General features: G+C 38.3%; 1 protein-coding gene across 2 annotated transcripts in view; it reads right to left on the reverse strand.

Moving 5' to 3' along the window:
• Positions 1–25,634, reverse strand: part of NPEPPS (aminopeptidase puromycin sensitive) — a 97,341-nt gene that overhangs the window by 45,485 nt on the left and 26,222 nt on the right. The window contains exon 3 of one of the 2 annotated variants that reach the window (XM_067717012.1): positions 25,380–25,514. The exons of the other annotated variant lie outside the window; for it this stretch is intronic. Coding sequence (XP_067573113.1) covers positions 25,380–25,514 — 135 coding nt within the window. The remainder of the gene's footprint in view (positions 1–25,379; positions 25,515–25,634) is intronic. 2 annotated transcript variants of the gene reach the window in all.

Consider the following 25,634-nt stretch of genomic DNA (forward strand, 5'->3'; position numbering starts at 1 on the left):
CCAGTTACCCATTCTCTAGCTACTGCTAAGAAAAATTGCTTGTAAGTCATTTTATTCTATGCATTAAGGTTACAGTAAAATTTTAAGTGCACTGAATAAACCTCAATTACTCAAATAGAAACTTACTTTCTTATACCATTTTCAAGTTTTCTGGAAGATACTGAAGTTTGCCAGATATTGATCAGACTGATCAACTCCTTTCATATATTTATTATACTCTAATACAGGGGTCCCCAACCCCCAGGCCACGGACCGGTAGTGGTCCGTGGCCTGTCAGGAACTGGGCCGCAGAGCAGTTAGGTGAGCGGCAGGAGAGCAAGCAAAGCTTCATCTGCCGCTCCCCATCGCTTGCATTACCACCTAAACCATCCCCCCGCCATCCGTGGAAAAACTGTCTTCCACAAAACCAGTCCCTGGTGCTAAAAAGGTTGGGGACAGCTGCTCTAGTATGTAAGTGGGCTTAGTTATCTGATGGCCAGTCCTGTCTTCCTTCCTGTAGATGTTATGGATCCATGCTATGGAGAGGCTATGGATGCGTCATGAATAGTTGTCACCATGGGGACCAGTCTCTTGTCTTTCCATATAAGAAGAGTCACTTCTCCCTTCCGTAAGAATGTCATTTCTCCCCTCTGCAGATATTTAGATTTCTCCTTTAATTGGTTTGGTAGATCACGATTCTCTCTTATAGTCCCACAAACTCTGGTTTTATTTTCAACAATATTTCAGATGTGGACACACTGTTGTAATAACCGTCTTGGTAAATATGGTGCCACGAACCAAGATAACGTTGTAGGACCGATAATATTGTTTCTTATAGTTTCTTTCCTTCATCCATGTAAATCTCAAGGTTGCACATATATCCAGTTTCACTTTCACCAACCATCCTGACCAAAATTCTGTATTTTGTAAGTTTTCTGGGGTTACAGGTTTTGAATCTGAGTCATCCTCTCTACTTTATCACTGCCTCCACAAGTGACAGCTCTTGTCTGGTTATATAGATTGATTGAAATTTTGGTAGAGGGATTTCCTTGGTGGTCCACTGGGTAAGACTCTATGTTCCAAATCCAGGGGGCCCAGGTTCGATCCCTGGTTGGGGAACTAAATCCCACATGCATGCTGCAACCGAGAGTTTGCATGCCGCAACTAAGACCCGGCGCAGCCCGCATAAATAGATAGATAATAGATAAATAAATAAATAAATAGATAAATATTTTTAAAACTTATTAAACATTTTTGGTAGAAAATAAACCAAAAGAGGTTTAACTTTTGAAATTCTGTCTGTAGGAAGTGGAGTTCCTGAGTTATCATTAAAGTGAAGAAATGTCATTATTTGTTGGAACCTTCTTCTCGTCATAATCTTTGGAAAGATAGGTGTTTCAAGTAAGGTATCAGTCGACCAATGTTCCTTCCAGTGTGACTTTCTTATTTGTCCCATCAAAGTTATTAATCCAAGAAACTTCTTCATGTCACTATTGGTTACATCAGAACATTTTAAAGCCTCATCATACTTTTTATATGATTTTTCATTCTGCTGATGATACAAGTTTGTTTGAGACGTGACCAACTCAAAAAAGTCGTTACCAAAAATTGTTATTTCACTAACATTTTGCGGGTTATTACATTCAATAGTTAAACCTGGGCTTTCCTGGTGGCGCAGTGGTTAAGAATCCGTATGCCAATGCAGGGGACACGAGTTCAAGCCCTGGTCCGGGAAGGTCCCACATGCCGCAGAGCAACTAAGCCCGTGTGCCACAACTACTGAGCCTGCGCTCTAGAGCTCGTGTAACTACTGAGCCCACATGCCACAACTACTGAAGACTGCACGCCTATAGCCCATGCTCCGCAACAAGAGAAGCCACTGCAATGAGAAGCCCGCACACAGCAATGAACAGTTGCCCCTGCTCGCTGCAACCAGAGAAAGCCTGCACACAGCAACAAAGACCCAACGCAGCCCAAAATATAAATAAATAAGTAAATTTATTTATTTTAAAAAAAAGTTACACCTGACACACCTGTAAAGTCTTCTAATTTTTGTGAAATGTTGTCTTCAACCCACTCTTCTGCCGAAGAAAAGGATCATTCTCCAGCATCATGGGTTTCATTTTCACTTTCCATATCAGAATCAATCACTGAGGTGTTTTGTCTTTTTGTTGGTCTAATATTCACATTCGTCTGAATCAGAACTATGTTCTGAAGAACTATCATCTTCTGAAACACTAGTATATACGTCGCTCAGACAATCAGTGAAAGTATCTGGATAAAATTCACTGAAATATTCTTCACTCAAAATTTCACAATGCATCATTTTTGAAAACTTTATGGTAATAAACTTGCATTTATAATATACACAAGGTGGAACAAAAACCTAATGGAGCAAAATGTGAATGATAACGACAATCATAAGTTGTATAATGAACCCTTGATCAATTTTAAGCTCTAACAATGTCTCACGGTGATGTTAATTGTATCGGCTAACAAAAGACGTATTAATATGTCCCCGGTCAATAAATTGTTAACTGGTCTGTTTCCACTTTTGCTGCCTTATAATCTTGTCTTCACACAGCAGCTAGAGTAATCAGTGAGATCTAAGCCTCTAACAGAGTCCAAATATTCAGAATGAAAAGCTAAGTCTGCTTAAGATGGGCAATTATTTCTTGGAGAGGACCAAAAAAAGCACTCACCATAAAATTAAAAAATTGATAGATCAAATTTCGTTAATATCATACTGTACGGCACAGGGAACTATATTCAATATCCTGTGATAAACCATAATGGAAAAGAATATATATATGTAAAAAAAATTTTTTTAACTTGTAATTATCAAAAGACACTATTAAGAAAATGCACAGGCAAACCACAGACCAGGAGAAAATATTTTACTTTCTATATATGGCAAAACACTTGTATCCAGAATACACATAAAAACTTCTACAACTCAGTAAAAAGACAGACAACCCCAGGGCTTCCCTGGTGGCGCAGTGGTTGAGAGTCTGCCTGCCAATGCAGGGGACACGGGTTCGTGCCCCGGTCCGGGAAGATCCCACATGCCGCGGAGCGGCTGGGCCCGTGAGCCATGGCCTTTGAGCCTGCATGTCTGGAGCCTGTGCTCCGCAATGGGAGAGGCCAAACACGGGCAGAATCTTCCACATTGGTCTTACCAATACAATGTCTTTCTAGATATGCTTCCTCTGGCAAGGGAAACAAAAGCAAAAATAAACAAATGGGATTACATCAAACTAAAAGGCTTCTGCACAGCAAAGGAAACCATCAATAAAACAAAAAGACAACCTACCAAATGGGAGAAGATATTTGCAAATGATGTATTTGAAAAGGGGTTAATCTCCAAAATATATAAACAACACATACAACCAACAACAAAAAAAACCCTGATTTTAAAATGGACAGAGGAGCTAAATAGACATTTTTTCCAAAGAAGACATATAAATGGCCAACAGGCACATGAAAAGATGTTTAACATCACTAATTTTTAGGGAAATGCAAATCAAAACCACAATGAGATATCCCCTCATGCCTGTTAGACTGGCTATTATCAAAAAGACAAGAAATAACAAGTGTTGGCAAGGATCTGGGGAAAAGGGAACTCTCATAAACTGTTGGTGGGAACGTGAACTGGTGTAGCCACTATGGAAGACAGTATGGAGATTCCTCAAAAATTTAAGAATAGAATTACCGGGACTTCCCCCTGGTGGCGCAGTGGTTTAAGAATCCATCTGCCAATGCAGGGGACACGGGTTTGAGCCCCGGTCTGGGAAGATCCCACCTGCCGCAGAGCAACTGAGCCTGTGTGCCACAACTACTGAGCCCGAGTGCCACAACTACTGAGCTCTGCAACAAGAGAAGCCACTGCAATGAGAAGCCCACGCACCGCCACACAGAGTAGCCCCCACTCACCACAACTAGAGAAAGCCCGTGTGCAGCAGTGAAGACCCAACACAGCCATAAATAAATGAATGAATGAATGAATGAATGAATGGATAGAATTACCATACGATCCAGCTATCCCACTTCTGGGTATTTATCCAAAGAATAAGAAAACACTAATTCAAAAAGATATATGCACCCCTATGTTCATCACAACCTCATTTACAATAGCCAAGATATGGAAACAACCTAAACCCCCATCAACAGATAAATGGATAAAGATGTGGGATATATACACAATGGAATATTACTCAGCCATAAAAAGATGAAATCTTGCCATCTGCCACAACATGGATGAACCTTGAGGTTATTATGCTAAGTAAAATAAGTCAGAGAAAGACAAATACCATATGATATTACTGATATGTGGAATATAAAACAAAATTAATTTTAAAAAAGCAAAATAAATGAACAAACTAAATCAAACAAAAACAAACATGCAGATACAGAGAACACAGTAGTGGTTACTGGGGGTGGAGGGTGCCCAGGAGAGGGCAAAATGGGTAAAGGAGATCAACTGTATAGTGATGAACAGAAATGAAATTTTTGGTGGTGAGCACACTGTATGGTATACAGAAGTAGAAATATAATGTTGTACACATGAAACATAACAAAATGTCATTGAAGATATGGAGCAATGACTAGAACTCATATTTTGCTGCTAGTGCCTCACTGTTGTTCCTCAAAGACTGTAAGCATTCTCCAACCTCAGAGTTTCTGCAACTTCATGGAAAATTCTTTATCCAGTTACCTACACATTTTGTGTCATTCAGGTCTCTGCTCAAATCACTTCTTTAGAAATCTGTTCTATCACCTTAAACAACAATCTTCACTCTATATCCTCTTATGTGATTTCTGAGTACTTATCACTACTTTACACCACATATTTGTTACTGTCTTTCTTTCCAGATTGAATATATGTATCTGGAATGTTGATTCTTGGTTTTGTCCACAATTCTACCTCCAATGCTAGAATGGTTTCTGGACCATAGTAGGTTTAGTAAATATTAGCAGCACAAATAGACCACTTTAAAAAGCAACAGACTAAGTGATTATATCATAGAGATCATCAATACCATCCATACAAAATACATTAATAAAAAAACCCTGGGACTTCCCTGGTGGTGCAGGGAATAAGTTGGCGCAGGTGGATAAGACTCCACGCTCCCAATGCTGGGGGCCTGGGTTTGATCCCTGGTCAGGGAACTAGATCCCAACATGCATGTCACAAGTAAGGAGACTGCCTGCCACAACTAAGAGCCAGTGCAACCAAATAAATAAATAAATATTTTAAAAAAAAACCTTTACTAATGTTATATGAATGGGGATTTATGGCTAGAGAGAAATTTTCCAATTAGAACATAATACAGTGATTCAAAAAGGGATCTATCTCAAATACCTTAGAAGATAATATTTGCTCTGGAACAATTAGATTGTTCAAAGTGTGGAAAGCCATTAATACTAAAATACATATGAAAAGTCTGAATAAATATACTTCATTGAAGTAGAGAAGAAAAGGTAATATTTCTAAATTAATGTTCATATTAATTTAATACTAATGTATCAATAACAGTTTATATTAACATATTTATAATTTAAAATGTATACATGTAAACTGAGCATTATAAGTAGACACTTTCCTACATCATGTATAAACAATAAAATTAAACTTAACCAAACTTAACCTTGATGAAAAAGCTTTTTAAAAAATATTTTAAATGGGAGAGTAGGAATCTTATAATCAGGCATATATGGTTATTCAACTCTCTGAGCCTTCATTGTCATACTTGTAAAATTAAAATCATTACCTACTCCTTAGTTATTTGAAGATTATATAATATACTCTATGCAAAGTGCTTAGCATAGTGTCTGGTTATGACAAATTACTTATCATGGAGTGCTACATTTCAGAAAAAAATTAAATGTAATTGGCATTTTCAAATCTATGGATATAAACATACCTATTTGGGAATAAGCATGCATGTGTTAAGTATGTATTTTAGTAATCAAATAAACAGAAGCAAAATTTGAATATAACCATAGCATGTATAAAACTGTAACAAGAAAAATCTTATACTCAAAACTACTAACAATATTCACTTTGACTATAAAAGGTTACTCATGACAATATATACCTACAAAGTTCATAACAAGATAGACCTATAAATTGGATTTTAAATGTCACTTTTTAAAAACCAATTAGGATATAATTTTGACTTAAGTAAAAAAAATTTCAGAACACAGGATGCTATCATTTATGAGCACACACACATTACATATGTATATATAGAAATATAGACACACATATCCATATATTCTTAGATATCTGTAGATATACAGACACACACACATGAACGTATATACACATATATGTCTGTAAATGCATAGAACAATCTGAGGAAGGATACATACAAACCTGACAACTTTGTCTCCAGGCAGGAGAGCTGGAAGGCTGGAGAGGCCTTACTTAGCAGGCTTACTTAGTACTGCATATCTTTTGAACTTGGCATCATGTGTACATATTAACTATGAAAAAAAATTAATTGTTTAAAAAAATCTTTTTAAAGATATTCCTTTTGAGATCCTGGTCAAATTTTTATAGGAAGCCCATTTATCAAAAAAATCTAATGAATATGTGTTCTCATTCTGGGTTTTCCAAGTGTGGCTTATTGACAAGGAGGCACTCTTGCCTAGGTCTTTAGGACTTTGGCCAACCATAATTCAAAAACCATATTCATCTTTAGAAAACACAAAAGGTGAAGTGGCTCATCTTCTTTGTATAATCAGCCAGTGCAAAACTCTCTAACTATAACCAAAAGAAGGCAGACACTCTTAATCACTGTACCACTTAGTCTCTGACAAAATCTGAGAACCTCTCTCACATGAGTTCTTCTAGAACAAAGAGTTTGTTCAATATTTGTGCAGGTATCCTATCTGGTCCAATACCTTTCCTTTAAATTACCCTGCTTACTTCCACAAAGAATACCAGGATCCTCAGGTCCCTTCGTGAATCTGCTTTACTTCATTGTAATTTCCCCCCTCTCAGCTGGCCTTTCCCACTTTGTCACTTAATATGTTAATTCTGGTTCTCTCTTCTGCCATAATAGGCCTCAAGAGGGATACAATGCCTTTTATTTAGTAAACACCTACACCGCTATAAGGGAACCTACTGTTGCCCTTAAAGCCAATTTGTGTTATCAATGAATAACACAATGAGTAATTATGAGGTAACTCCTGCTCTCCTTATTAAAAAAAATCTAGGTCAGGGACTTCCCTGGTGGTGCAGTGGTTAAGAATCCGCCTGCCAACGCAGGGGACACGGGTTCGAGCCCTGGTCTGGTAAGATCCCAAATGCCACAGAGCAACTAAGCCTGTGTGCCACAACTACTGAGCCTGTGTTCTAGAGCCCACGTGCTGCCCGCGCACCTAGAGCCCGTGCTCTGCAACAAGAGAAGCTACCACAATGAGAAGCCCACACACCGCAACGAAGTGTAGCCCCTACTCGACGCAACTAGAGAAAGCCCGAGTGTAGCAACGAAGACCCAACACAGCCAAAAATAAATAAAAACAAACAAAAACAAGGTAACTTGTAAAAAAAAAAAAGAGGCACCGTTAAGAAAGTGAAGATGCAGAAGATATTTGTAACACACAAGGGGCAGAGAACTTATATCCAGAACATAAAAAGAATTCCTTTAAATTCTAAGAAAAAGACACAGAACCCAGTAGAAAAATGGACAAAAAACTTTTAACAGATACATCACAACAGAGGAAATAAATATGTCCAATATACATATAAAAGGTAACCAACCTCATTAAAATCAGGAAATAAAAATTAAAACCTCCATCAGATACCCACCAAGTTAGCTAACAGCAAGAAGTCTGAAAATATCAAGTGTTAATGAGGACAAGAAAAGATGGTACCCACTCCTGGAAGTAGTGTAACTGCTATAACCTAAAGATATGCATACCCTATAACCTAGCAAGACCACTCCTAGGCATATATTTTATGGAAAAGTGTGCTTATGTGCACCAGCCTGAACATTAAGTACATAGCAGCACTGTGCACAGTAGCCCCAAACTGAAACAATCCAGATGTTCATCAATGTCCACCAGTGGGAGAATGGATAAATACATTCAGTATATTCCTATAATGGAATACAGGGCACTGCAGCTACACAAAATGACATGGATAAATCTTTAAAACGTAATACTGAGTGAAAGCAACCACACAGTATTTACTGTGATTCCATTTATATAAAATACAAAAAAAAAAAGGGTAAATTAAGCTATATTGCTCAGGGATGCACACTTACATCGTCACACTATAAAGCAAATTAAGAAAATTATTGAGGACTTCCCTGGTGGCGCAGCAGATAAGACTCTGCACTCCCAATGCAGGGGGTGCAGGCTTGATCCCTGGTCAGGGAACTAGATCCCACATGCATGCCGCAACTAAGGAGCCCTGTGCCACAACTAAGGAGCCCCCTGCCGCAACTAAGGAGCCCACGTGCTGCAAGTAAGACCTGGAACAACCAAATAAATAAATAAATATTTTTAAAAAGAAAAAGAAAATTCCTACCTCAAAAGTCAAAGTAAGGTAGTCTCTTTGGGGAAGGAGAGGATGTGATCAGAAGGGGGCATATGAGGGCTTCCCTGGTGGCGCAGTGGTTGAGAGTCCACCTGCCGATGCGGGGGACACGGGTTCGTGCCCCGGTCCGGGAGGATCCCGCGTGCCGCGGAGCGGCTGGGCCCGTGAGCCATGGCCACGGAGCCTACGCGTCCGGAGCCTGTGCTCCGCAGCGAAGAGAGGCCACGGCGGTGGGAGGCCCGCGTACCGCAAAAAAAAAAAAAAAAAAAAAAAAGAAGGGGTGATGTGAGAGGTTCTTAGGGTTATAGTGCTAAGCTGTAAAACTGTTACATGCATTTTTCTGAGGTAATGATAATTTTCACAGTAAAAAGTTTATAATTTTTAAGGAGGGGGGTCATACTAAAAACAGATGGATACCATCTACCTTAACACCAAAACATTTCTTATAGTGTTTTAAACACAACTAAACCAATTCAGTAAAACAGATTTAAAAGACGAATATAATTTACTCCATAGATGCTGAAAACAGAATAAAAGTTCAGTAGCCACTCTTGATAGAAACTCTTAATAAAATTGGTATAGATAAAAGTTCAATGCTTGCAAGTGATAAGACTATATGTCAGGAAAATCTAAAAGAGTCAACTGAGAAACTATTAGAAATAAAAAGAAAATTTAGTAAGGTAGCATGATACAAAATTAATATAGAGGGATCAAGAACCTCGTATATCTCATAACTAGGAGATATAATGGAAGATAAGACCACATTCATAATAGCAACAAAAAGTATAAAACACCTAGGAATATATTTAATAAGAAATATGTAAAATCTTTACGAAGAAAATTTTAACACTACTTAAAGACACAGAAGACAAACAATGTAAAGGTAAATAATATTCTTAGTTGGGGATATATCTTAAATATTGTTAATTCTCTTAAGTTACATATCATATGATCCCAATAAAAATACCAACAGGATTTTTTTCATTTTATAATTATGCAATCTGACTCCAATGTCCATATGCAAAAATAAATAAGAGGAACTAAATGAATTCAGAAAAATAAAGTGTAACGAGAGGGCTTGCTCTACCAGACATTAGAACATATTACAAAGTTACAGTAACTATAAGTATGGAACTAAACTCAAATACAGAGCATATTCGAAGAGTAAGAAGAAGAATCAAATACATATATAATTTAGTATATGATAAAGGTGGCAACTGGATGTGGGGAAAAAGATGGATTATTCCATAAATGGTGTTGAAGCAAAAATCTAAGTTGCATTCATACCTTATACCTATTAGGAAAATTCCAGATGGAACAAAGATTTAAATAACAGGAACTACTAAAATAGTGATTTAAAAAAATAATCTCTGGCTGGCAAAAGCCTTTCTAAATACGTCTTAAGCACATGAAAAGATGCTCAACACCACTAATTATTAGAGAAATGCAAATCAAAACAACAATGAGATTATCACCTCATACCTATGTCAGAATGGCTATCACCAAAAGGTCTACAAATAATATATGTTGGCAAGGATGTGGAGAAAAGGGAGCTCTTGTACACTGTTGGTGGGAATGTAAATTGGTGCAGCCACTATGGGGAACAGTATGGAGGTTCCTCAAAAAACTAAAAATGGAACTACCATATGAGCCAGCAATTCCACTCCTGGGTATGAATACAGAAAAAACAATAACACTCATTCAAAAAGATACGTGCACCCCAATGTTCACAGTAGCACTATTTACAACAGCCAAGACACGGAAGCAGCCCAAGTGCCCACCAAGAGACAAACAAATAAAGATGTGCTACAGGGACTTCCCTGGCGATCCACTGGTTAAGACTCCATGCTTCCACTGCAGGGGACATGGGTGGGTTTGATACACACACACACACACACACACACACACACACACACACAATGGAAAATTAGCCATAAAAAGGAATGAAATTCTGCCATTTGCAGCAATGTGGATGGACCTAGAGAATATTATGCTTAGTGAAATATGACAGGCAGAGAAAGACAAATACTGTATGATAATCACTTATATATGGAATCTAAAAAATAATACAAATGAACGTATATGCAAAACAGAAACAGACTCACAGATATAGAAAACTAGTGATTACCAAAGGGGAGACAGAGGTAGGAGGGGCAAGACAGGGGTATGAGACTAACAGATACAAACTACTATGTATAAAATAGATCAGCAACAAGGATATATTGTATAGCACAGGGAATTATAACCATTATCTTGTAATAACTTTTAATGGAGTATAATCTGAAAAATACTGAATCAGTATACTGTACATCTGAAGCTAACATAAAATTACAAATCAACTCTACTTCAATTAACATTTTTAAAATGTTTTAATAACTAAATGTCTTAAGATCTAGAAGTTATAAAAGAAACAAATACATTAATACAAAACACCTTGGCATTATAAAAATAACCATAAGCAAAAATCAAAAGACATATAACAAATCAGGGAAAAAATACTACAACCCATATTATGGAAAAAGTTAAATCAGTAAAAAAGGGCAGCACCCAAGTAAAATGGACAATGACTTGAACAGATTACAGAAAAGTGAAATACAAATGGCTTTTTAAATATATGAAAGATTTCAATTTTACAATATAAAGAAATGCAAAGTAAAGGCAGTGCAAAATAATCATTTTTTACCATCAGATTAACAAAGATCAAAAAATTTGAGATATAGATATGCTGCTGAGCAGGGTGTCTGACTAACAAGCTGGTAGGTGCTGATACAATTTCTATAAAGTGCAATTTGACAATATCAATCAAAATCACAAATACAAATACCTTCTGACCCAGCAATTCCACTTCAGGAATTTATCCTAGATAAATGATGTGAGATATGTACAATACTATTCATTGCAGCATAGATTCTTAATGATTTATGATAAATTCATTCCATTTAATTATAAAAAGGGGACTTCCCTGGCAGCACAGTGGTTAAGAATCTGCCTGCCAGTGCAGGAGACACAGGTTCGATCCCTGGTCCGAGAAGATCCCACATGCTGCGGAGCAATAAGCCCGTGCGCCACAGCTACTGAGCCTGCTATCTAGAGCCCGTGAGCCACAACTACTGAGCCCACGTGCCACAACTACTGAAGCCTGCATGCCTAGAGCCCGTGCTCTGCAATGAGAAGCCACCGCAGTGAGAAGCCTGTGCATCGCAACGAAGAGTAGCCCCTGCTCGCCGCAACTAGAGAAAGCCTGTGCGCAGCAATGAAGACCCAACACAGCCAAAAATAAATACATAAATAAATAAATATATAAAAATTTTAAAAAATCATAAAAAGGAGGAAGCTCTTTTTTTTTTAATATGCTACTTTTTTTTTGGCTGCGTTCCATGTTCATTGCTGCGCACAGGCTTTCTCTAGTTGCGGCGAGCAGGGGCTACTCTTCGTTGCGATGCACAGGCTTCTCATTGCTGTGGCTTCTCTTGTTGCGGGGCACGGGCTCCAGGCACGGAGGCTTCAGTAGTTGCACCATGCAGGCTCAGTAGTTGCGGCACGCAGGCCCCTAGAGCGCGTGGACTTCAGTAGCTGTGATGTGTGAGTTCAGCAGTTGCGGTGCGTGAGCTCAGTAGTTGCGGTGCATGGGCTTCAGTAGTTGTAGCTCGCAGACTCTAGAGCACAGGCTCAGTAGCTGTGGCATACGGGCTTAGTTGTTCTGCCACATGTGGGATCTTCCTGGACCAGGGATCGAACCCGTGTCCCCTGAATTGGCAGGCAGATTCTTAACGACTGTGCCACCAGGGAAGCCCCGGAAGCTCTTTATGTACTGATTTATAACAAGCTCCAAGATAAGCAAAGTACAGAACAGTTTTTCAGAAGATGCTACATTTATATCAAGAAGGAAGTTTACAATTAACTAAAGTTGTTATTTCACCACTAAAATTTAGCAGAAGCAATCAGATTTTTTAAATTAATTTTTATTGGAAGAAGCAATAAGTTTTAAGTTTAGAACAACACCTCTTCTTCCTCACTTCATTTAACATTTTAATGTTAGCCCTCTATATACACATATACACACTCTTTCTCCCTCTCGCTGCATCAAAAAAGCCTTCTTATATTAATATTTGAGCATGATTGGGACTTCCCTGGTGGTGCAGTGGTTAAGAATCCATCTGCCAATGCAGGGGACATGGGTTCGAGCCCTGGTCTGGGAAGATCTCACATGCCACGGAGAAACTAAGCCCATGTGCCACAACTACTGAGCCTGCGCCCTAGAGCCCATGAACCACAACTACTGAGCTCACGTGCCACAACTACTGAAGCCGACGCACCTAGAGTCCGTGCTCCGCAACAGGAGAAGCCACCACAATGAGAAGCTCCCACACCACAATGAAGAGTAGCCCCCGCTCGCCATAACTAGAGAAAGCCTGCATGCAGCAACAAAGACCCAATGCAGCCAAAAATAAATATATAAATAAATTTATTTTAAAAATATTTGAGGGCTTCCCTGGTGGCGCAGTGGTTGAGAATCTGCCTGCTAATACAGGGGACACAGGTTCGAGCCCTGGTCTGGGAAGATCCCACATGCCGCACAGCAACTGGGCCCGTGAGCCACAACTACTGAGCCTGTGCGTCTGGAGCTTGTGCTCCGCAACAAGAGAGGCCGCAATAGTGAGAGGCCCGCGCACCGCGATGAAGAGTGGCCCCCGCTTGCCGCAACTAGAGAAAGCCCTCACACAGAAACGAAGACCCAGCACAGCCAAAAATAGATTCATTAATAAAAAAAAAAATAAAATATTTGAGCATAATAATCTTGGATTGAAAGGTAATCATTAGTTGAGCCATGATACACTTTTCTCCCTCTTTATGTTTAAACATGGTGAAATTTAATCACAGAAAAGGAAGTACAAAGAGAGAACTACAAGGTGGTACACTCAGGAGGCCACATTTTTTAAAAGATTGAAATAGAAAAAACATACAGAAAGTCAGCCAAAGTTGTCATTGCTTACGTCATATAAACAGGCCTCTAATGGATTCTGCTCTCATATTATATTGAGATTCAAATGTAAAATCTTCTAAAAATCCCAACATTAGAAGCTCCAATTCAACTGTACTTTAAAAGTTCCTTTATATATTGTCTATTTGGAACTCAGAATGTCATTTCCTCCAAGCCACTGCTGTATGTAAGTAACAGGAAACCTAGCCCACATAATTCTATATAGCCCACATACGCCTGTATAGTTCAGTACTAGATTAAACATGTGATGAGGTTTTATTTTGTTTTTTTGGCAACCTACCTACCATATTGTTTCTGTGGTTTTAGAAACCATTCTGGTGTATTGCACAGTTACAGATCAAGCAGTAACTATATTCACAGTTCCATATTTTGAAATGGATTTATATAATATAGTAATGATCCTACCCCATTAGGCTATCTAAAAATTCTAAAGAGAATTAGCCATATACCAAATACAAATCAGGCCCAAGAGAACGAAGAAATCCCTTCTAGAGTATACCTATTTTAACTAAATGACTGTTGTATATTTAGTTAAAATGACTTATCATTAGTACAAGTACTAGAGTAACACAAAGACATAGATTGTAGACCTGGTTCTGCCGCTGATTATGTGGTCTTACAGTATTACTTAACCTGTTTGGATCTCAGTTTCTTCACCTATAAAACAATTAGAAACTTTATTTCAAGTAACGGTGTAGTATATAATTTAAACAAATTCTCCCTCTCACTTACCCAACTCCCTCAAAACTAAAAAAGTTAGATGGGGGAAAAAATCTCTTCTTAAAAGCATCAAAAAGCAACAAGATAAGGAAGTCAAGATGAAAAAGAAATAGGATTACAAAAGTAGGAAGCTATCCCATGCCAGGCCACTGTTGTTCTAGAGTCATTTGTTGATTTGGTAGACATGCCTTAGAGGCTGAGTCTAGTAGGCCCTTGGGACAAAAGTTGGAATTCAGGGTCCATCAAGACTGGTGGGGAGGGGTCTTGGCAAACCAGTTCCTCCTTTGGACCTGAACCTCAAAAGGTGATAACCTCATAGTAAAGGTGACTAAGAAGAAAACTAGTCCACACATGGAATGCAATAAGACTTCAGAAAATCTGAAGCCCTGATGTTGGAAAAAGATTATAACTAGTACTAGTGACCCCCAGACGAAGTAAACAAAAATCTTCCCTAGACAAAGAAAATATCATGTTATTTTGACCATATAATTTTCCTAATTTAACATACAATAATCAAATAAACCCTGGCACATCAGAGGACAAGACAAATTTAAATGAAAACAGTTAAAACAATGGATGATAAAACAGGAGTCCCAGGTATTAGCAGATATATTTATATACTTTCTTAGTATGTTCAAGAAGATAAAAGCCCAAGCTTGAAAAATCTGGCAGAGAATGACAAGCTACCCCCACCAAAAAAACCCACAAAAACAACCTGTACACTTGGAAAAATAAATTATAGAACAAAAATATACAATGACAAAAACTGAAACAAAACACAAAGAAAAACACCTTCAATGGACAACCTTAAAAGCAGACTAGGGACTTCCCTGGTGGCAAAATGGTTAAGAATCCACCTGCCAATGCAGGGGACATGAGATCGAGCCCATCCGGGAAGATCCCACATGCCATGGAGCAACTAAGTCCATGCGCCACAACTACTGAGCCTGCACTCCAGAGCCTGCAAGCCACAACTATTGATCCTTAGTGCCACAACTACTGAGCCCACGTGCCACAACTACTGAAGCCAGCATGCCTACAGCCCATGCTCCACAACAAGAGAAGCCACCGCAATGAGATGCCCACACACCGCAACAAAGAGTAGCCTCCACTAGCCACAACTAGACAAAGCCTGTGTGCAGCAACAAAGACCCAATGCAGCCATAAATAAATAAATTTATTTTTTTAAAAAAGCTGATTAGATACAGCTGAGGAAAGAATTAATGAGTTGGACGATAAACCAGAATAAAAGATCCAAACAAGGCACATAATAACAAAAGAATAAAAAATACGGGAAAGGATAAGAAAGATGGAGGATCTGTTAGGAGAACAAACATATATTTAACTGGAATCCCAAGAGCGCAGATGAGAGGATAGAATGGAGCAGAAGCAGTATCTGAAGAGATAATGACCAAGACCATTCTAAAACCAATTTAAGATATTAAGCCATAGATTCACCAAGCCCTTCAAATCCCAAGCAGGCTACATAAAAAGGAATCCAAGTGCATACAGTATAGTTAAACTTCAGAAAAACAAAGACTATGAGCATCTGGGGTAGGGAGGTTTGGAGGAGGGCTATTTTTAAAGAAATAACAGCCTGAGAGCTGACTTCTTAAGATCAACAATGGAAGAAAGAGGACAGCTTGAATAAAAGAGTGAATGTACTGGAAGAAAATAATTGCAATCTAGAGTTTTACAGCCAGCAAAAAATAATCCTCGAAAATAAACTTTATAACCCAGGCACCTATGGTCAATTAATGTATGACAAAGGAGGCAAGGATATACAATGGAGAGGCTTCCCAGGTGGTCCAGTGCATAAGACTCCACACTCCCAATACAGGGCACCCAGGTTCAATCCCTGGTCAGGGAACAAGATCCCGCATGCATGTCACAACTAAGAAGCCTGCATGCTGCAACCAAGAAGTCCACAAACTGCAACTAAAAGATCCTGCATGCTGCAACTAAGACCTGGCACAGCCATAAATAAATAAATAAATAAATATATATATATATATTTTTTAAAGAATATACAATGGAGAAAAGACAGTCTCTTCAGTAAGTGGTGCCAGGAAAATGGGACAGCTACATGTAAAACAATGAGATTAGAATATTTCCTTAAACCATACACAAAAATAAACTCAAAATGGATTAAAGACTTAAATGTAAGACTTAAAACCGTAAAACTCCTAGAAAAGAACATGGGCAGAACACTCTTTGACATCACAACAATATTTTGGGGGGTCTGTCTCACAAAGCAAAAGAAATAAAAGCAAACATAAACAAATGGGACCTAATTAAACTTAAAAGCTTTTGCACAGCAAAGGAAACCATCGATAAAATGAAAAGACAACCTTTGGAATGGGAGAAAACATTTTCAAATGACATGAGCAACAAGGGATTAATATTCAAAATATATAAATAGCTCTTACAACTCAGTATCAAAAGAACAAATAACCCAATCAAAAAACGGGAAGAAAGCCAGAAGAGACATTTTTCCAAAAAAGACATACAGGTGGCTAACAAGCACATGAAAAGATGTCCCAAATTGCTAGTTATTAGAGAAATACAAATCAAAACAACGAGATATCACCTCACACCTGTCAGAATGGCTATCATCAAAAAGTCTACAAATAATAAATGCTGGCAAAGATGCAGAGAAAAGGGAACCCTTGTACACGGTTGGTGGGAATGTAAATTGGTGCAGTCACTATGGAAAACAGTACAGAGGCTCCTTAAAAAAACAAAAATAGAACTACCATATGATCCAGCAATTCCACTCCTGGGTTATGTATCAAAAAAAAACAATGAAAACACTAATTTGAAAAGATACATGTACCCCAATGTTCACAGCAGCATTATTTACAATAGCCAAGATATGGGAGCAACCCAAGTGTCCATCAACAGATGAATGAAAGATGTAATTTATATACAACAGAAACTTAGCCATAAAAAAGAATAAAACCCTTCCATCTGCAATATGTGATGAGTCAGAGAAAGACAAATACTGTACATTATCACTTATACTTGGAATTCTAAAAAATAAAACAGGGCTTCCCTGGTGGCTCAGTGGTTAAGAATCCACCTGCCAATGCAGGGCACACGAGTTCAAGCCCTGGTCCGGGAAGAACCCACGTGGCGCGGAGCAACTAAGCTCATGCGCCACAACTACTGAGCCTGCGCTCTAGAGCCTGCGAGCCACAACTACTGAGCCCACGTGCCACAACTACTGAAGCCCGTGCGCCTAGAGCCAGTGCTCTGCAACAAGAGAAACCACCGCAATGAGAAGCCCACACACCGCAACAAAGAGTAGCCCCCACTCACCTCAATTAGAGAAAGCCCACGCGCAACAACGAAGACCCAACACGGCCAAAAAATAAATAAATTTATTTTAAAAATAAAAATAAAAATAAATAAAACAAATGAATTTATGTAACAAAACCCAGTTATAAAGAACTAGTGATTGACAATGGACAGAGAGAAGGGGTGAGGGGCAAGATAGGGGTATGGAATTAAGAAATACAAACTACCATGTATAAAGTAGATAAGCAACAAGGATATCTTGCATGGCACAAAGAAATAGAGCCATTAGAGTATAATCTGTAAAAACGCTGAATTGCTATGCTGTACACCTAAAACTAATACTGTAAATCAACTACAATTAAAACAAGGTAGGAGGGCTTCCCTGGTGGTGCAGTGGTTAAGAATCCACCTGCCAGTGCAGGGGACACGGGTTCGAGCCCTGGCCTGGGAAGATCCCACATGCTGCAGAGCAACTAAGCTTGTGTGCTACAACTACTGAGCCTGCGCTCTAGAGCCTGCATGCCACAACTACTGAAGCCTATGCACCTAGAGCCCGTGCTCCGCAACAAGGGAAGCCACCGCAATGAGAAGCCCGCGCACCACAATGAAGAGTAGCTCCTACTCACCGCAACTAGAGAAAGCCCGCGTGCAGCAACAAAGACCTAACTCAGCCAAAAATAAATAAATAAATAAATTTATTTAAAAAAACAACATAGGGATTCCAAACGAAGGTAAAAAAATAAGGTAAAGCAAAAATATGCTCAAAGAAACAAAAACAGACTTTGCCATCAACAGACCTACATTAAACATTACAAAGGGTATTCTTCAAACAAAAAAAGAATGATTCTAAAAGGATTACTAGAATAAAGAACAACAAAAACAGTCAATATTTGGGTAAAGCTAAATGAACATTATACTATATAACAGTAATAATGTATTTAACTAAATATACATACATACATAAGAAAATTAAACTACACCACAATAATACCATGTAAATCAGAGGGAGATAAATGGAGATTAAGTGCTCTAAGATCCCTGTATTATCCAGGAGAAGGGTAAAATGATCAATTAACACTGGATCTTTTTTTAAGTCAGGGATGGCTGTTATAGTTCCTGGGGTATTGACACACATCCAAAAAACAACAACAATAAAAAAATCTTTTTTAACTTTTCTAATTAAGAGAATGTGAGAATGTACATAAGAAAATGGTAGATTTAAAGCCAAATAACAGTAGTTACATTAAACGTAAATAGATTAATAAATGCTTTATTTAGAAGGCAAAGATTTTCAGACTGGATTTAAAAAGAAAAATAAAAGTACAATGAGCCGTTTATGTGAGATATACCTAAAACATAAAGATTGAAAATAGTGAAGGTAAAGAATGAGAAAGGGCATCCCTGGTGGCGCAGTGGTTGAGAGTCCGCCTGCCAATGCAGGGGACACGGGTTCGTGCCCCGGTCCGGGAGGATCCCACATGCCATGGAGCGGCTGGGCTCCTAAGCCATGGCCGCTGGGCCTGCGCGTCTGGAGCCTGTGCTCCGCAACCGGAGAGGGCGCAGCGGTGAGAGGCCCGTGTACGGCAAAAAAAAAAAAAAAAAGAATGAGAAAAAAATTACGTGCAAACGTTGACCAAAACAAGCAAGAGAAAAAAAATCAGTAAAAATGGAAGATTTAAACAAAATTAACAAACTTGACTTAGTAAGACATACATAAAACATTACATCCAACAGCTATACTCTTTTGAAGCACACACAAGCATTTTAAAAGTTGACCATATCTTGGGTCATAAAGCAAGTCTTAAAAGTCTAAAGGACTGAAATCATATGTTTCCTGACCATAATACAAGTAAACTAGAAAATCTCCAGGTACATCTAAACATTCCAGATCAAAAATCACAAAATATTTTAAATTGAATGAAAAAAACACTAAATGTCAAAAACTGTAGAGGCAGATCAGTGGTTGCCTGGGGATGAGGAGAAGGGGAGAAATGGATTACAAAGGGACATGAGGAAACGCTGTGGGGGTGATGGATATGTTCATTACCCTTGTTGCATTCATAGGTCAAAAAGTACCAAATTACACATTTTAATATATGCAGATTATTGTATGTGAATATTGAATATACCTTCACAAAGCTATTGTGGGGGGGGAGGACAGGAGTGAAGGAGGAGGAGCAGCAGCAGCAGCGAGCAACAAGAGCTACAGTCACTGCCTGGAGAATTTCCCCCAAAACAAACAAACCAAAAAAAGTGGGGGATACAGCTAAAAGCAATATATTTTTAGGAGGAAAATTTACAGCTTTAAGTGAATATACTAGAAAAGCAATTAATAAGTCAAGTATCCATCTCAAGAAGTTAAAAAAAAACTACAAAATAAACCCAAAGAAAGTAGAAGGAAATAATGAAGATAAGAGCAGAAATTAACGAAATAGAAAATAAACATTCAGTTGAGGATTTAAAAAATCGAAAGTCAGTTTTTTGAAAAAACTAATAAGGGACTTCCCTGATGGTCCAGTGGTTAAGAATCCGCCTTCCAATGCTGGGGGTGCAGGCGGGGATGCAGGTTCGCTCCCTGGTCAGGGAACTAAGATCCCACATGCCGGGGGCAACTAACCTGCATACCACAACTACTGAGTCCACGTGCTCTGGAGCCCACACACCACAACTAGAGAGAAGCCTGCACACCACAATGAAGATCCTGTGTGCTGCAACTAAGACCCAATACCAAATAAATTAAATGTTTAAAAAAAGACTAATAAAATGGACAAATATCTGGGGATTAAGGGCAGGAAAAAGAGAAGACACAAATAAAATATATAAATAAATATGTTTATAAAATTATTATTTATAATAGAATATATACATAGAAAAATAAAATAATATTTTATTATAAGGGATCTGGAAAAGAAGATCCCTTGTAATTCTAAAAGTTTGAAACTATTTACAGCAGAGAATTTCCAAGCAATATTCTGTGGCAGTTCCAAATATGAATTACAGATTTGCCAAAATATTGATTTCCTTGGCCCTTGGGGCAGCCAACAGGTCTTGAGCAATGAGAGGCCTCTGACACCCTCCTTGTGTGAGCCTCTTCTTTCTGGTGTACCAAGAAAACATCCTTTTCTATTAACATCTTGGAAAAAAAAAAGTTAAGAAGCACTGATTTGGAGAACTAACTCTTCAGTTTAGCATTTAAGAACAAGCATATGTATTATGAAAAAAGACAAAACATACTAAACAAGTGGTGGCAAGGATATGGAGAAAAGGGAACCTCTGAAATACTGTTGGTGGGAATGTAAATTGGTACAGCCATTATGGAAAACAGCATGAAGATTCTTCAAAAAATTAAAAACAACTATTTTATGATCCAGCAATCTCACTTTTGGGTATACAACATAAAGGAATGAAATCTATATCTCCCATGTTCATTGCAGCATTACTCACAATAGCTATGATATGGAAACAAACTAAATGTCTGTCAGTGATGGATGAATGGATAAAGAAAATATGTTATGTTTATGTGTGTGTGTGTGCGTATATATATATATATATATATACACACACACAGACATATATAAATATGTATATATATATATATAGATGTATATATATATGAAAATATGTTATGTTTATGTGTGTGTGTGCGTATATATACAGACATATATATATGAAAATGTTATGCTTATGTGTGTGTGTGCATATATATATACACAGACATATATGTGTATATATATATGTGTATATATATATATATACACACAGACATATATATATACACACAATGGAATACTATTCAGTCTTAAAAAAGAAGGAAATCCTGCCATTTGTGACAACATGGATGAATCTGGAGGACATTACACTAAATGAAATAGGCCAGACACAGAAAGACAAATACTGCATGATATCACATATGTGGAATCTAAAATAATCAAACCCACAGAAGCAGAAAGCAGAATGCTGGCTGCCAGGAACTGGAGGGAGGGGGAAACGGGGAGATATTGGTCAAAGGGCACAAAGTTTCAGTTACACAAGATGACTAAGTTCTGGAAATCTAATGTACAGCAATGTATCTATTGCTGTACTGCACGCTTGAAATTTGCTAATAGGGTAGATCTTAAGTGTTCTCACCACAAAGAAAAAACAAAAAAAAACAGAAAATGGTAAATGTGTGAGGTGATGGACATGTTAATTAGCTTGTGATGATTATTTCACAATGTATATGTATATCAAAACATCAAGTTGTATATCTTAAAGATATATAATTTTTTGTTAATTATATTTCAATAAAACTGGAAAAAACAATAGCATATAATACAATATTATATAATGCTATGGAATCAGTTTTTCTCTCCATTTAATCTAAAAAGTACGTAATTTACAATTTTTACACTCTGCATTTCCTTAATATTTAAAACACTGTACAGAATATTTACAATTAGTAAATATCTTGATTGTATTCCTCAAAGGGAAATAAAATACAAATTAAAGCTAATGAAAGTAGTCCCAAATATAATTTTGTTTGTTACACATAAAGTCAATAGAATAAGCATATGAAGAAATTCAGGGGACTTCCCTGGTGGCACAGTGGTTAAGAATCCGCCTGCCAATGCAGAAGACATGGATTCGAGCTCTAGTCCAGGAAGATCCCACGTGCCGCGGAGCAACTAATCCTGTGCCCCACAACTACTGAGCCTGTGCCCTAGAGCCCACAAGCCACAACTACTGAAGCCCGTGTGCCTAGAGCCCGTGCTCTGCAAGAAAAGAAGCCACTGCAATGAGAAGCCCGTGCACCACAACGAAGAGTAGCCCCCACTCACCACAACTAGAGAAAGCCCGCGTGCAGCAATGAAGACCCAACACAGTCCAAAATAAATAATACATAAATTAAAAAAAAAAAAAGAAATTCAAGCCCAAAAAATATGACAGACTTATTACTGCATTTCTTTACATTTTGCTTTAGTTCACTCAATACGTATTTATTGAACACCTACTATACGTCAGATACCATGGAAGACCACAGGTGAAAAAGAATGAATCATGGCTCTTAGTCCTTAAGGAACTTAGATTCTAATAAGAAGTAGCACAGACACAAACAGATAATTAAAATATGGTGTGGAGACTGCCCTGGTGGCTCCATGGTTAAGAATCCTCCTGCCAATGCAGGGGACATGGGTTCTATCCCTGGTCCAGGAAGATCCTACATGCCACAGAGCAACTAAGCCCATGCGCCACAACTACTGAGCCTGCATTCTAGAACCCACGAGCCACAGTTACTGAGCCCATGCACTGCAACTACTGAAGCCCGCGCACCGCAACAAAGAGTAGCCCCCACTTGCCGCAACTAGAGAAAGCCCGCACGCAGCAACGAAGACCCAATGCAGCCAAAAATAAAATAAATCTATTAAAAAACATATATATATATATATATATGGTGCGGTTTTTAATGACAGGCAGTAGACTGTGTGATGATGTGCATGGACCCAAGGAGCTGAACTGTCTAGGTTTGAATCAGTTACCAATTTTATGACCTACAGTAGGTTATATAACCTCTCTGTACCTAGGGTTAGCTATATGATTATGTAATGCATTTAGTGCCTAGCATACACTAAACAATGAATTCATTTTTTTTATTATCATCACTATTAACATTATCATTATTAAGAAAAATGATACCCTTGGTTGGATCTGGTCTGAAGGTTAGGAAACCTAACTTAGGAAGACAAATACACCTTGTATAATCAAATGATAAGTCATCTAAATTCTTAAAACAACAGTCACTAGAGCAATCCATATCAGCTTAAAGCTGTTTAAATATGTTTTAAAACTTGCCAAATACAAATAAAACTTGAAAACCATTATACACTCATATACTTTATATTTGTACACAGCCATATGGAAACTTAGCTATTCCTCATCAGCGAGTCTTTCACTATCACTCAAAACCAACTAGAGTGAAAGTGAAAGAATGTAAGTATGTACAATTGCAAAGTTCATGTTCTTTCTCTGTGACCTGTATTAAAAAGGAATAAAAAGGTTGGCTATTGTTATCATTTGTTCCTTCTAATGCAAGGATTTATTCAATGGGACTCCAGTTTTTTTTTTTGGCCATGACTCATGTCTTGCGGGATCTGAGTTCCCTAACCAGGGATTGAACCTGGAACATGGCAGTAAAAGCCTGGAATCCTAACCACTAGGCCACCAGGGAACTCCTGAAGATTACTTATTTTAAAATGGATCCATTCCGGGAGTTCCCTGGTGGTCTAGTAGTTAGGATTAGGTGCTTTCACTGCTGTGGCCCAGGTTCAATCCCTGGTCGGGAGCTGAAATCCCACAAGCCGCAGTGTGGCCAGAATTTTTTAAAAAAGGGATCCATTCTGCATAGAAAGCAGAACACAGTTCACAGATAAACTCAGAAATCCCAACAAGATCAGGAATTAAAAATGTGAGGTTTTGGGACTTCCCTGGTGGTCCAGTGATAGAGAATCCACCTTACAATGCAGGGGACGCAGGTTCGATCAGTAGTCAGGGAAGTAAGATCCCACATGCCGCGCGGCAACTAAGCCTGCGTGCCGCAACTACTGAGCTTGCACGCCTCAACTACAGCCCGCATGCCACAAACTACAGAGCCCACACGCTCTGGAGCCTGCGAACCACAATTAGAGAAGAGAAAAACCTGCACCCCACAACTAGAGAGAGGCCTGTGCACCACAACGAAGAGCCCGCCTGCCATAACGAAAGATCCTGCATGCCGCAACTAAGACCTGACACAGCCAAAAATAAATAAAATAAATAAATAATAAATAAATCTTTTTTAAAAAATGTGAGGTTTTATCTTAATGTTAATACTATTTATAAATTCTTCCCTTGAAAAATATGTCTTCTGTTTGTCTCTACTGTCTTTGCAATTGGTTTTAAGTTTCTTGTAGATAAGGGATACTTCAGACATGCTTTCACACTTACCAAACTACTACTTAAAAATGGATATTGGGACTTCCCTGGTGTTTCAGTGGTTAAGACTCTGTGCTTCAGGACTTCCCTGATGGTCCAGTGGTTAAGACTCCACACTCCCAATGCAGGGGGCACGGGTTCAATCCCTGACCGGGGAACTAAGATCCCACATGTCGCCCGGTGTGGCCAAAAAAGACTCCGCGCTTCCACTGCAGGGCGCATGGGTTCGATCCCTGGTCGGGCAACTAAGGTCCCACGTGCCACGCAGTGTGGCCAAAAAGAAAAAAAAAACTTTTTTTTAATGGATATTAAATAAAAACTCCTTGAATTACTACACAAATGACCACTTAAGCAAACAAAACAAAACGAAAAACTTTGATATGGGGAGGGGAAGTCTTCAAATAAATAATAAACTAAACTTCCTTTAGTTAATTTATCTGAAAAGTGAGCAGACAGGCAGAACCTGGGAGATAGAGGGAAACATTCTGTACAATATTACTTGCAGTTCCACAATAATCGAAGGTACTTGATTCTAACATTAATTATGATGCTTACATAAATAATTATTTATGTACACATCAATAAGACTTAAATAAGGAATTCCCTGGCGGTCCAGTGGTTAGGACTCGGTGCTTTCACTGCTGTGGGCTCAGGTTCAATCCCTGGTCGTGGAACTAAGATCCTGCAAGCTGTGTGGCCCAGCCAAAAAAAAAAAAAAGACTTAAATAAACCAAAATGTTAAATGTTTATAAAGCAGTCAAATAATGTAGGTTTTGGAACCAGTGCTTAAATGTTAGAATATATATACCTTCAGAGTAAAGTTCCATTAAAGAGGAAAATAGGAAAATGTGGGGAGGAAAAAAAAAACAGCCTACTCACCAAAATTGTCACTGAATTGTTTACGGTTGTCAAAGCATCTAAAGACACAATCTGTAGGGGATTCCCTGGCGGTCCAGTGGTTAGGACTCCGGGCTTTCACTGACAAGAGCCTGGGTTCAATCCCTGGCCGGGGAACTAAGATTTCACAAGACACACGGTGTGGCCAAAAAAAAAAAAAAAACAAAAAAAAGGATCAACTGTTAATATATCTGGATTAAAAGATATGAGAAAGTTTTAGTTTCTATTTGAAATGGT

The sequence above is a fragment of the Pseudorca crassidens genome, chromosome 19 (genome assembly GCF_039906515.1).
Source record: "Pseudorca crassidens isolate mPseCra1 chromosome 19, mPseCra1.hap1, whole genome shotgun sequence".
Classification (NCBI taxonomy): Eukaryota; Metazoa; Chordata; class Mammalia; order Artiodactyla; family Delphinidae; genus Pseudorca; species Pseudorca crassidens.